This window comes from Salvelinus sp. IW2-2015, linkage group LG4q.1:29 (assembly GCF_002910315.2).
Source record: "Salvelinus sp. IW2-2015 linkage group LG4q.1:29, ASM291031v2, whole genome shotgun sequence".
Classification (NCBI taxonomy): Eukaryota; Metazoa; Chordata; class Actinopteri; order Salmoniformes; family Salmonidae; genus Salvelinus; species Salvelinus sp. IW2-2015.
This window is the reverse complement of record NC_036842.1, coordinates 45767981-45781487: the sequence shown is the minus strand read 5'-3', so window position 1 is coordinate 45781487 and position 13507 is coordinate 45767981. Positions and strand designations below refer to the sequence as shown.

General features: G+C 40.5%; 1 protein-coding gene across 1 annotated transcript in view; it reads right to left on the bottom strand.

Annotated features, from left to right (window-relative positions):
* Window positions 1–4416: 4416 nt before the first annotated feature.
* LOC111960941 (apoptosis-inducing factor 3) overlaps window positions 4417–13507 on the bottom strand; it is a 21529-nt gene continuing 12438 nt past the window's right edge. Inside the window, exons 18-19 of the mRNA XM_023983097.2 lie at window positions 9854–9958; window positions 4417–8233 (exon numbers count right to left, since the gene is read on the bottom strand). Of these exons, the coding sequence (XP_023838865.1) occupies window positions 8194–8233; window positions 9854–9958 (145 nt within the window). The 3' untranslated portion in view covers window positions 4417–8193. The remainder of the gene's footprint in view (window positions 8234–9853; window positions 9959–13507) is intronic.

Sequence of the window (13507 nt, the reverse complement as noted above, 5' to 3'; positions counted from 1 at the left end):
ACGGACGTGAGCGCTACCTGCTCCACAGACAGGTGGTGATGGCAGCAGGGGCTCAGGCCACCATCCTGGCAGCAGGGGCTCAGGCCACCATCCTGAGAGCAGAGACGGAGTGGGAATACTGTAGAGGACGGAGAGGCTGTGGGCCGATGCTAGTGGTCTTGCTTTACCCCAGCAACACCAATAGCGTCGCTCATCTGCAGGGTTTTATTTTGTGATCACCATTGTGATTTGTTTTGCATACTTGGGACAGAGTTTTTACTCAGGGAATCATCAATTAGCAGTGTGAAGGCTAAACTTCAGTGCTAGGGAGGGGGGAATGAGGAACCACTCATTTATAGCCATATGATTTTAACTCATGAATTAAATCAATAAAAGTGAATTTGAAGTATATTTATATGTTTCTCAGTGTGCCTTAAACAGGAGGGRAAAMAAAGTTTAATATAAACTTCTGGTTATGAAATTAGTTTAAACATTGGTTAAAAAAAAGTACTTTTGAGTTGGTCAATGTAGAAGACTACATGGTTCACTGTAGTCCCTAAAATATCCTTCAGAGGATGCTATAGGACTACAGCACTGGGCTGGTTATCAAGGGCCAAAGTATTGACACGTTTTTTTGAATTGAGAGACGAGCTTAAAGTTTTCTTAACTGACCATAATTTTCACTTGACTGGCCTATCTAGGTGATGTTTTTTCTCACCTGAATGATCTGAATCTAGGATTACAGGGACTCTCCGCAACTATATTCATGGGCGGGGTGCAAAAAATGAGAGGCTATGATTAAGAAGATTGGAGCTCTTCTCTGTCTGCATTAACAAGGACAACACACAAGTCTTTCCATCATTGGATGATTTTTTTTTGGTGTGCAAATGAACTCAGCTTTACGGACAATGTCAAATGTGACTATAGCGAGCACCTGAGTGAGTTGGTGCGCGAATTTACGCAGTTCATTTCCCGAACGGATGACACAAATAACCATGATTCGTTATCCCTTTCATGCCCTGCCTCCAGTCCACTCACCGATATCTGAACAAGAGAGCCTTATCGAAATTGCAACAAGTGGTTCTGTGAAAATTGTAATTAATCAGAAGCCAATGTCAGAGTTTCTGGATTGGGTTGCACTCAGAGTATCCTGCCTTGGCAATTGAGCTGTTAAGACACTGATGTCCTTTGCAACCACGTACCTACAGTTGACGTCGGAAGTTACATACACTTAGCGCAAATACATTTAAACTCAGTTTTCCACAATCCTGACATTTAATCCTAGTAAACATTCCCTGTCTTTAGGTCAGTTAGGATCACCACTTATTTTAAGAATGTGAAATGTCAGAATAATAGTAGGAGATGATTTATTTCAGCTTGTATTTCTTTCATCACTATCCCAGTGGGTCAGAAGTTTACATACACTCAATTAGTATTTGGTAGCATTGCTTAAATGTTTAACTTGGGTAAAACATTTCGGGTAACCTTCTACAAGCTCCCACAATAAGTTGGGTGAAATTTGGCCCATTCCTCCGGACAGAGCTGTGTTAACTGAATCAGGTTTGTAGGCCTCCTTGCTCGCACACGCTTTTTCAGTCTACCCACACATTTTCTATGGGATTGAGGTCGGCTTTTGTGATGGCACTCCAATACCTTGACTTTGTTGTCCTTAAGCCATTTTGCCAACTTTGGAAGAATGTTGGGATCATTGTCTATTTGGAAGACGCATTTGCGACCAGACTTCTACTGATCTTGAGATGTCTTCAATATATCCACATAATTTTCCATCGTCATGATGCCATCATTTTGTGAAGTACACCAGTCCCTCCTGCAGCAGAAGCACCCCCACAACATGATGCTGCCACCCGCGTGCTTCACGGTGGGATGTGTTCTTCGGCTTGCAAGCCTCCCCCTTTTCCTTCTAACATAACGATGGCATTATGGGCCAAACAGTTCTATTTTTGTTTCATCAGACCAGAGGACATTTCTCCAAAAAGTACGATCTTTGTCCCCATGTGCAGTAGCAAACCTAGTCTGGATATTTTATGGCGGTTTAGGAGCAGTGGCTTCTTCCTGCTGAGCGGCCTTTCAGGTTATGTTGATATAGGACTTGTTTACTTGTAAATAGATACTTTTGTACAGGTTTCCTCCAACATCTTCACAAGGTCCTTTGCTGTTGTTCTGGGATTGATTTGCACTTTTCACACCAAAGTACATTAATCTCTAGGAGACAGAACGCGTCTCCTTCCTGAGCGGTATGACGACTGCATGGTCCATGGTGTTATACTTGCGTACTATTGTTTGTACAGATGAACGGTACTTTCAGGCATTTGTAAATTGCTCCCAAGGATGAACTAGACTTGTGGAGCTCCCCCAAAAATTCTGAGGTCTTGGCTGATTTCTTTTGATATTTCCATGATGTCAAGTAAAGAGGCACTGAGTTTGAGTAGGCCTTGAAATACATCCACAAGTACACCTTCAATTGACTCAAATTATGTCAATTAGTCTATCAGAAGCTTTCTAAAGCCATGACATAATTGTTTAAAGGCACAGTCAACTTAGTGTATGTAAACTACTGACCCACTGGAATTGTGATACAGTGAATTATAAGTGAAATAATCTGTCTGTAAACAATTGTTGGAAAAATTACTTGTGTCATGCACCAAAGTAGATGTCCTAACCGACTTGCCAAAACTATAGTTTGTTAATTAACAAGAAATTTGTGGAGTGGTTGAAAAACGAGTTTAAGACTCAACCTAAGTGTATGTAAACTTCCGACTTCAACTGTATGTGAGAGTGGATTCTCGGCCCTCACCAGCATGAAAACTAAATACAGGCACAGACTGTGTGTGGAAAATKATTTAAGACTGAGACTCTCCAATACAACCCAACATTGCAGAGTTATCTGCATCCTTTCAARCACACCCTTCTCATTAACCTGTGGTGAGTTATTCACAATTGTTGATGACCAAATAAGGTTTATATGTAAGATGGTTAAATAAAGAGCAAAATGATTGATTATTATTATTTGTGGCCTGGTCCTATAAGAGCCTTTTGTCACTACCCACCTTGTGGGAAGTGACAAAAACTTACACTCATTCTTATGCTTAATAAATGKATCGTATAGTGTGTGTGTGGCAGGCTTACAATAATGGCAAAAAACAATATTTGAGAGTGCGCTGACCCTGGTGCTAGAGGGGGGTACGCAGCTAGAGGTTGAATGTTTGAAGGGGTACAGGTGCATTGCTGTTGAACCAGCTTTCATTATAGTAGGGTAAGGGTAGCCTATAAGGGCTTGTYTTTTAAACAAATGAAATTAAAAACAAGCAATTGTTACAGGAAAATAACTTAAATGTTTCTAAATATGAGTGGCATCCCTGGATCATATAATCTCTCGTTCCATGGGCATATATAGCCTGCATGGACAGGGTTTTATGCACATCCAAAATAATAACAGCAGCTTGCTAAAATAATGTACAATAGCCTACATATATAAAAATATGATGCTCCCAAACTTGATCTTTTAATAAAGCTTTGGTGATTAAGATTTGTTTCTTCTTTGTTGATGTACATAATAGCTCACCAGCACGAACACTTGGTTTGGACTGTAATTACATGCTAGCATAGCTAGTCGCTAATGTTAACCAGCTGGAACTAGCTAGGTAGCACCGGTTCTCCATATGACATTGAGAAATAGTGCATTGTGGGTAGTTCCGAAGCTATCCGGAAATAAGTTAATAAATATGTAAAAACGCTAAAACTTAACTATGTTTGTAGTTATAGGTAACCAGACYGTGATAACAACAAAGTTACTAAGTCTTTGACTGTGTTGTTACTTTGAGTAAATATCCCCACCAGCGTTGCCTGAAACTTTGGCACACATTTTTAAGGACACWCCTCAGATATTGCCACACTTACCACCTTAGTGCAAGCGAGCTCATATAAAACAGGTAAATTACCAATCCAGGCACTAGGGTTTGAAAACAGAAGAGTGCTGGCTTTAATAGATTGAAATTTCAAACAAATGTGCGTTTGACAATTGTTCTGGCTTAATACCAGCTGAAAATAGAGCCCCTAGAGTCCGTTTGCATTGAAAAGAGTTGGTTCTTACAAGGGGTGTTTGTCTATTATTTCAGTGTCTTTTTCCCAAGACACAATTCTGGTTATGCTTTGTTATGCCTTTATTGACAGCAGAAGGAGTCCTGCTAAATATTTATGTTGTGAATAAATTCTATGCAGCGTTTGAATGAATCCTCAAGTAGAACCAACACAATATGGTCCTTACCTCAAGGACAGAATGTGTAAAATGAAGACTTTTGCATAAATTAAATAATACACATTTGCTTTAAATTAAACCTAAAATCTATTATATTTAACAGCATTCCTGATCGGGTAACACAACATGTGAGGGAAAGATGAACAGAGCAAAGTACAGAGAGATCCTTGATGAAAACCTGCTCCAGAGCGCTCAGGACCTCAGACTGGGGTGAAGGTTCACCTTCCAACAGGACAACTACCATAAGCACACAGCCAAGACAACACAGGAGTGGCTTCAGGACAAGTCTCTGAATGTCCTTGAGTGGCCCAGCCAGAGCCCGGAATTACCTCAATCKAACATCTCTGGAGAGACCTGAAAATAGTTGTGCAGCAATGCTCCCCCTCCAACCTGACAGAGCTTGAGAGATTCTTCAGAGAAGAATGGGAGAAACGCCCCAAATACAGGTGTGCTAAGCTTGTAGCGTCATACCCAAGAAGACTCGATGCTGTAATCGCTGCCAAAGGTGCTTCAACAAAGTACTGAGTAAAGGGTCTGAATACTTATGTAAATGGATAATTTCAGTTATTTATTTTTTATACATTTGGAAACATTTCTAAAAAACTGTTTTTGCTTTATCATTATGGAGTATTGTGTTCAGACTGATGAGGGACAAAAACTATTTAATCAATTTTAGAATAAAGCTGTAGCGTAACAAATGTGGAAAAAGTGAAGGGGTCTGAATACTTTCCGAATGCACTGTATATCATCAATGATGCTATTTTGGCCTATAGCATTTGCAAAAGTCATCAACAGCAATTGACGTGAATCCAACATATCAATAATTAATTTGAAGACAAACTAGAATTAAAGCCAGACTAATCAGTGCCATTGATGGACCTATCCAAGCAGAAGATACATCTCCTTTAAATGTTGATATTTGGTTGCATTGACAACCAAACACAATTCAATATCACTTTTGAAACACAATAAATAGCATATTAACTTGTTGACAAGTTAACAAATGATATGTTGGAGTCATGTCTCCAACTCAACCAAAAATAATAGTTAAAGAATGGGATTAAGCCAGTGGTCAGATGAAACTATCCAAGCACTAGATACATATCCATTAAATGTTTTGAGGTTACTGTAACTATACATTTATTCTTATGTAGTATAAGACAAACTGAAATGGTCCACCCACACAGACAGTGTGGTGAAGAAGGTGCAACAGCGCCTCTTCAACCTCAGGAGGCTGAAGAAATTTGGCTTGTCACCTAAAACCCTCATAAACTTTTACAGATGCAGAATCAAGAGCATCCTGTTGGGCTGTATCGTTGCTTGGTTCGGCAACTGCACTGCCTGCAACCGCAGGGCTCTCCAGAGGGTGGTGCGGTCTGCCCAACACATTACCGGGGGAAAACTACCTGCCCTCCAGGACACCTACAGCACCCGATGTCACAGGAAGGCCAAAAAKATCATCAAGGACAACAACCACCCGAGCAAGTGCCTGTCCACCCCGCTACCATCCAGAAGGCTAGGTCAGTACAGGGGCATCAAAGCTGGGACCGAGAGACTGAAAAACAGCTTCTATCTCAAGGCCATCAGACTGTTAAACAGCCATCACTAACACAGAGCGGCTGCTGCCTACATACAGACTTGAAATCATTGGCYACTTTAATAAATGGATCACAAGTCACTTTAATAATGCCACTTTAATAATGTTTACATATCTTACATTACTCATCTCATATGTATATACTGCATTTTATACCATCTATTGTATCTTGCCTATGCCGCTCTGTCATCGTTCATCCATATATTTATATAGTCTTATTCCTTCCTTTACTTAGATTTTTATGTATTAGGTAGTTGTTGAGTAATTGTTAGATTACATGTTAGATATTGCTGCACTGTCAGAACTAGAAGCACAAGCATTTCGCTACACTCGCAATACCATCTGCTAACCATGTGTATGTTAACAATAAATTTGATTTGATTTGATTTGAATTGACCGGTTRGCGACCACTGGGGTAGGCTAATAGTTGCAGTCATAGGTGATAATATCTTTCTAGGAGCTGACCCATCAAAAATGTGAATGTTAAAGTAAGATTTGAATGGAGAAAACTGATCCGAGAGCCGCGCTAACTTTCTTTCGATCCTATTAGTTTCGACTGTAGGCCTATGCCTCAACAACGCACTTAGTGAACGCTCTCTCTGCGTGGTATTTTGGGAAACGCATGTTACATCTCCCGGCCGTTGTTGGAACAATGCATCATTAAAACACTCATACGCCTAAATTCCACTGCTATCGGGAAACCAGGCCCGGGTCATGTGGTTCAGATATTAGATGAAGAACAATGATAACACATTCATTCATCTGTTTTATAAATAAACAACAAATCTGGCATTGTTTTTCCATTGGAATTAGGTTGTGCTTTTAGATGGTTGAAAGCATAGTGATAACACATTGGAAATTCAACAAATATAGGTTGTAAACTCATTGATCAACATCTCAACCAAATATTACCCAATTATCAACGTTGAAACGACCTAGTGTGCCCAGTGGGRTGAGAGGGAGAGATGTAAGAGATAGAAAGAGAGATGGGTGAGAGAGAAGCACAGCAGTTCTTTTGAAAGCGTTTTGTTGTTATCTTTTTGTGTTGTGTTTGTCCATGTCTATTATTCTCTCTGCAGCCTGTTTTGTTCAGGTTGCCTAATTCAGCATCCCTGCCTCAAAGACCTCGGCCCTGGCCCTCTGTCCCTCTAATCCCCCAAACAGCGTTCTGATTGGTCTATCCACATGGCCACAGCTGCCATTAAGGTCACCTGTGTTTTTCCACTGCCCGTGACCCCGGCAATGGCCTACCTAGCAACCCTTTCCATGGAACCCCAAAGTAAGCGTAAACTCAGACTATACCACCACCACTGGTTGACATGTTGACAGTACAACACCAGCTTCCATGACTACCAACCTGTCATGTGACCACCGTATCGACAGTAGAACACTAGCTACCATGACTTCCAACCTGGCATGTCATCATGTTGCTATCGTGTCAACAGTAGAACTCTACCCACTGAGCACACACTGGTTGAATCAACGTTGTTTCAACGTAATTTGTCAACGTATTGTGACGTGGAATCAACGTGGAAAATACATTGGATTTGAAAAAAATCATCAACCAGTACTACTTTCATCTCATTTTGACCAGCATTGATTCAACTAGTGTGTGCCCAGTGGGTAGCTACCATGACAACCATATCTACAGTAGAACACACACAGCTACCTTTCTGTCATCTCCTCTTCTCCATTTTCAGAATGTGAAGTAAGAAATGTCTACATCAACAGGTGGGCATTGGCGACATCATGACCATGTAGTTTCCCCAAAACGGAGAACATATAAAACTCATCCTCGTAAATGAAAAATGAAACCCACAAAATCTGTTTGTCTGAGGTATCACTGTTTTTTCTGTCTCCCCCCACCTCTAAACAAACTGGCTAAGAACAGAACAGACAAACTGTGGAGTGTCGTCCTGCTATACGTCTGATGTCATAACAAGTGATGTCGTGGTAAAAAAAAATTGGTGGGTGAACGCTGATCGCCGTTATCAGTGAGTAAAGTAACGCTCCGTGCACTTTCTATGCATTTTTCCGCAAAAGGTGAGTAAACGCTCGCACAAAATGAAAAAAAGTGCATATACGGCGTTTACATGCGATTACCCTCCACTACACTACTGGTTATAACTCAGCAACGTCACGTCGTCCTCTTCTGATAGGTCTCTTCTGTGTCTGTCGAGCCTCCAGCCAGACGACTTGTTCTCCAGAAGAGGGGGAAGAGGGGATGAGGAGGGATGCCTGAGGAGGAGGAGGGAGGGAGAGATGGACAGAGGGGGGACATTCTGTGTTTGTGTGTCGGAGATGAAGTGATGTTGAGACGGATGAGTGGAAGGAGGGATGATCAGGACAGTTCCAGCTTCAGCCACTTCAGGTCATCTGATCTGTGAGGAAGAGAAGGGAAAGAGATACATTGCCTTCAAAAAGTATTCACATCCCTTGACTTCTTCCACATTTTGTGTTACAAATTGGGATTAAAATGTATTTAATTGTCAATTTCTTCTCAACAATCTATACAAAATACTCTGTAATGTCTAAGTGGATTTAAAAAAAAAAACATTTGTAAAACATTTATTTTTAAAAACTATCTTAATTAGATACAGTAAGTATTCAACCCCCTGAGTCAATACATGCTAGAATAACCTTTGCCAGCGATTACAGCAGAGTCTTTCTGGGTAAGTCTCTAAGAGCGATTACAGCTGTGAGTCTTTCGGGGTAAGTCTCTAAGAGCTTTGGACACCTGGATTGTACAATATTTACACATTTATTATAAAAAATATTCTTCAAGCTCTGTCAAGTTGGTTGTTGGTCATTGCTAGACAGCCATTTTCAAGTCTTGCCATATATTTTCTAGCTGATTTAAGTCAAAACTGTAACTAGGCCACTCAGGAACATTCCCTTTCATCTTGGTAAGCAACTCCAGTGTATATTTGGCCTTGTGTTTTAGGTGTCCTGCTGAAAGATGTCTCCTAATGTCTYTTGGAAAGCAGACTGAACCAGGTTTTCCAATAGGATTTTGCCTGAGCTCTTTATAAAAAATAGAAATAAACTCCCTAGTCCTTGTGGATGACAAGCATAACTATAACATGATGCAGCCATTACTAAGCTTGAAAATATGAAGAGTGGTACTCAATGATGGGTTGTGTTTGATTTGCCCCAAACATAATGCTTTGTATTCAGGACATAAAGTTAATTAAATTTTTTGCAGTTTTACTTTACTTTTGTGCCTTTTTGCAAACAGGATGCATGTTTTGGGAGATTTTTATTCTGTACAGGCTTCCTTCTTTTCACTCTGTCATTTAGGTTAGTATTGTGGAGTAACTCCAATGTTGTTGATCCTTCCTGAGTTTGCTCCTTTCACAGCCATTCCTCTCCGGCAACTGAGTTAGGAAGGACGCCTGTGTCTTTGTAGTGACTGGGTGTATTGATACACCATCCAAAGTGTAATTAATAAGTGTAATGAATAACTTTACCATGCTCAAAGGGATATTTAATGTCTGCTTTTAAAAAAAAACTTTACCCATCTATCAATAGGTGCCCTTCTTTACGAGGCATTGGAAAAACTCCTTGGCCTTTGTTTGTTGAATCTGTGTTTGAAATTCACTGCTTGACTGAGGGACCTTACAGATAATTGTATGTGTGGGGTACAGAGATGAGGTAGTCATTCAAAAATCATGTTAAACACTAATATTGCATAYAGAGTGAGTCCATGCAATTTATGTGACTTTTTAAACACATTTTAATTTTATTTCTAAAAACATAATTCCACTATTACATTATGGGGTATGGTGTGTAGGCCAGTGATACAAACTGTCAATTTAATCMATTTAAAATTCAGGCTGTAACACAACAAAATGTGGAAAAAGTCAAGGGGTATGAATACTTTCTGAAGGCACTGTATTACAGTGTGTGTCTGTGTGTGTGTGCTTGTGTCTGTCTGTCTGCCTGGAGAAAATAAAATAATGAGTTTACAGTGAGAGAGAGGGATGTGGGCAGCCACGTACTCAGCCTCTTTCTTAGTGATGGTGTTTCCTGCAGCGAACCTCTCGGCCACAGCAGAAACAGCTGGGTCATAGTTCAGACTGGCTGCTGCTATTACCTCATCATCCCTGCGGGGAGAAAAATAGTGGGGAGAAGAATAGTATTCATACATACATGCACCAGGTTTTCTGGAAAATTTTGCGCCAGACAAGTGACCAGGGGAAGATTTTCATTTATCGGACAATAGAGAAATGTACCGGTCATCAAAATGCAGTGGGTGCTTAACACATTAGGCCACGCAGCCAGTGCCATCAAGGGATAAATTAGCCACATTTACGTGTCCTTACAGACTATATAATATATTACAAAAACACTATTCCTTGTGTTTTGATGTGTAGCATATGCATTTGGGGCCCCCCGAGTGGCGCAGCGGTCTAAGGCACTGCATCTCAGTGCAAGAGGCGTCCCTGGTTCAACTCCAACTCCACATCCAGCTGTCATTGGGAGTCCCATAGGGCAGTGCACAATTGGCCAAGCATTGTCTGGGTTTGGCTGGGGTAGGCCGTCATTGTAAATAAGAATTTGTTCTTAACTGACTTGCCTAGTTAAATAAAGGTAAAGAATATGCATAACTTTATAGCCTATTGTTTTATTGGTTTTTACTTTCCTAAAACAATAATTTATTTTATTTATACTTGTCAGGCTACTGCGTCTGCTATACAGATATAAGTATACAGAAGGAAGCTAATTCCCAAAATTGTAATCAGAATATTTTTTATAAAAATAAGCATTATATTGTTATATTATTTGAGTAACTCTGGTAGGCCTAACACATTCTTCCTCACCTCAAGTTCAACTGTCGGAGTCAGTTGGCGCGCCGGCGTGCACTGCCTTCATGTCATAGGCCTGCAGTATAGTAGGCTAATAGCCGCACCACACCAAAACTTCGCAAAAGTTTCTAAACTTTATTAGGGTAATATCAAAAGTAGGTCAAGCCATTGTTTATAGGAAAAATACGAGAAGGATATTATATTGCGGAAAACACAAACATTTAGTTTGGCCAAGGAAAATTGCTCAACCGAACTGGCTTAAACCTTAACAAAAGTTTGCAACAGGTTATTTTGCAGCAATTACCAAGAACTACTTGTGCCTACCGTACCCCAACAATTACAGCAATAGGCTAATGATATTTATTTTACAACATGCCTACTTATAACCTATCTTAAACTAAATACAGAGCACACAATTAAAAAGACAGAACGAACTTAATTTAATTCAGACTGAAACAAAATACGTTTAGCATTTTTAAATAACTGGTTTAGGTTAATAAAAAGGCCTACAATAATAACAATTATATACAATAATAATAATGGTTAAACAAATTATTATAAATACGAAAATAATAATACATTGAAGTTCAAAAATGGCATCCTACCTGAACAGCGAGTGGCACAGTGGCCTGCATTTTCTTGTTCAACAGAGATGAATTTGCCTGCATCTTTACGTGCTCTAATATCATAGGCTAATTTAGACTAATAATTCACCAACTGATGAAGTGGAAACTCAAAACACATTAGCTAGATCAGTAACACTACAGATAATACCCACAGCTAGTAGCCATGTATTAATCTAACAGGACATTTAATGTAAAAACAAAACCCAACTACTAGGTCACTATCTCTACAGATAATACCCACAGCTATGGCAGACTTGTTTACGTGCTGCTGTGCGTTTTGTTGCAAACATTACTTTGCTACCTGACAACTTTACGGTTTATACTTTTTAATTACCATTTATATTCTTAGTTTTTCCCTGACTCAACTTTTTTTCATTCAACTTTTTCACTCCGGACGTTTTATCTGGACATGGTTCGTCAGGACTTCCAACAGCCGAAGCTAAGTAGTAACATTAACATGATGCCTTCTAATTGCAGTTGCTGTACTCATAATATACAGGAGAACGATCGCCTTACGGCGAGGATAGCTGTGCTGCAAGCCCAGCTTCGGACACAATCGTTAGGCAAGGGTAATTTCAGTGTAGGAAAGGATGAAACAGCGTCTGTGCCACCAGTAAGTACAGATAGTAACGTTAGTATAAATCCCCTCGCACGGTCCCCACAGCCGGACAACTTTCTCATGGCTTCTGAAGGGAAATGCTGCACAACCGTTATCACTCATTCAGCCGACAGAAACTTTCAACCGGTTCTCCCCATTAATAACCTTTTGTCAATAGGGGGGCGCTATTTTCACTTTGTAAAAAATCGTGCCCAAATTAAACTGCCTCGTACTCAATTCTYGMTCGTACAATATGCATATTATTATTACTATTGGATAGAAAACATTCTCTAGTTTCTAAAACCGTTTCAATTATATCTGTGAGTAAAACAGAACTCATTTTGCAGCAAACTTCCTGTCAGGAAGTGAAAAATCTGAAATCGAGGCTCTGTTCCCCCTGATCATCCAGGGGTATCATCGGATGGGGCCACAGTGTCTCCTGACCCCTCCTGTCTCAGCCTCCAGTATTTATGCTGTAGTAGTTTATGTGTCAGGGGGCTAGGGTCAGTCTGTATATCTGGAGTATTTCTCCTGTCTTATCCGGTGTCCTGTGTGAATTTAAGTATGCTCTCTCTAATTCTTTCTTTCTCTCTCTCGGAGGACCTGAGCCCTAGAACACTGCCTCAGGACTACCTGGCATGACTACCTGGCTGATACAGCCTGATACAGCCGTACCAGGCTGTATCACCTCCAGCCTGGTACGGCAACTGCTCCGCCCACAACCGTAAGGCTCTCCAGAGGGTAGTGAGGTCTGCACAACGCATCACCGGGGGCAAACTACCTGCCCTCCAGGACACCTACACCACCCGATGTCACAGGAAGGCCATAAAGATCATCAAGGACAACAACCACCCAAGCACTGCCTGTCACCCCGCTATCATCCAGAAGGCGAGGTCAGTACAGGTGCATCAAAGCAGGGACCGAGAGACGTGAAAAACAGCTTATATCTCAAGGCCATCAGACTGTTAAACAGCCACCACTAACATTTAGTGCCGCTGCCAACATACTGACTCAACTCCAGCCACTTTAATAATGGGAATTGATGGAAATTATGTAAAAATGTACCACTAACCACTAAACAATGCCACTTAATATAATGTTTTACATACCCTACATTACCCATCTCATATGATAATGTATATACTGTACTCTATATCATTCTACTGCATCTTGCCATCTTTATGTAATACATGTATCACTAGCCACTTTAAACTATGCCACTTTATGTTTACATACCTACATTACTCATCTCATATGTATATACTGTACTCTATACCATCTACTGCATCTTGCCTATGCCGTTCTGTACCATCACTCATTCATATATCTTTATGTACATATTCTTTATCCTTTACACTTGTGTGTATAAGGTAGTAGTTGTGGAATTGTTAGGTTAGATTACTTGTTGGTTATTACTGCATGTCGGAACTAGAAGCACAAGCATTTCACTACACTCGCATTAACATCTGCTAACCATGTGTATGTGACAAATAAAATTTGATTTGATTTGATTTGATGACTCCTTGCTGTCCCAGTCCACCTGCTGTGCTGCTGCTCCAGTTTCAACTGTTCTGCCTGCGGCTATGGAACCCTGACCTGTTCACCGGACGTGCTACCTGTCCC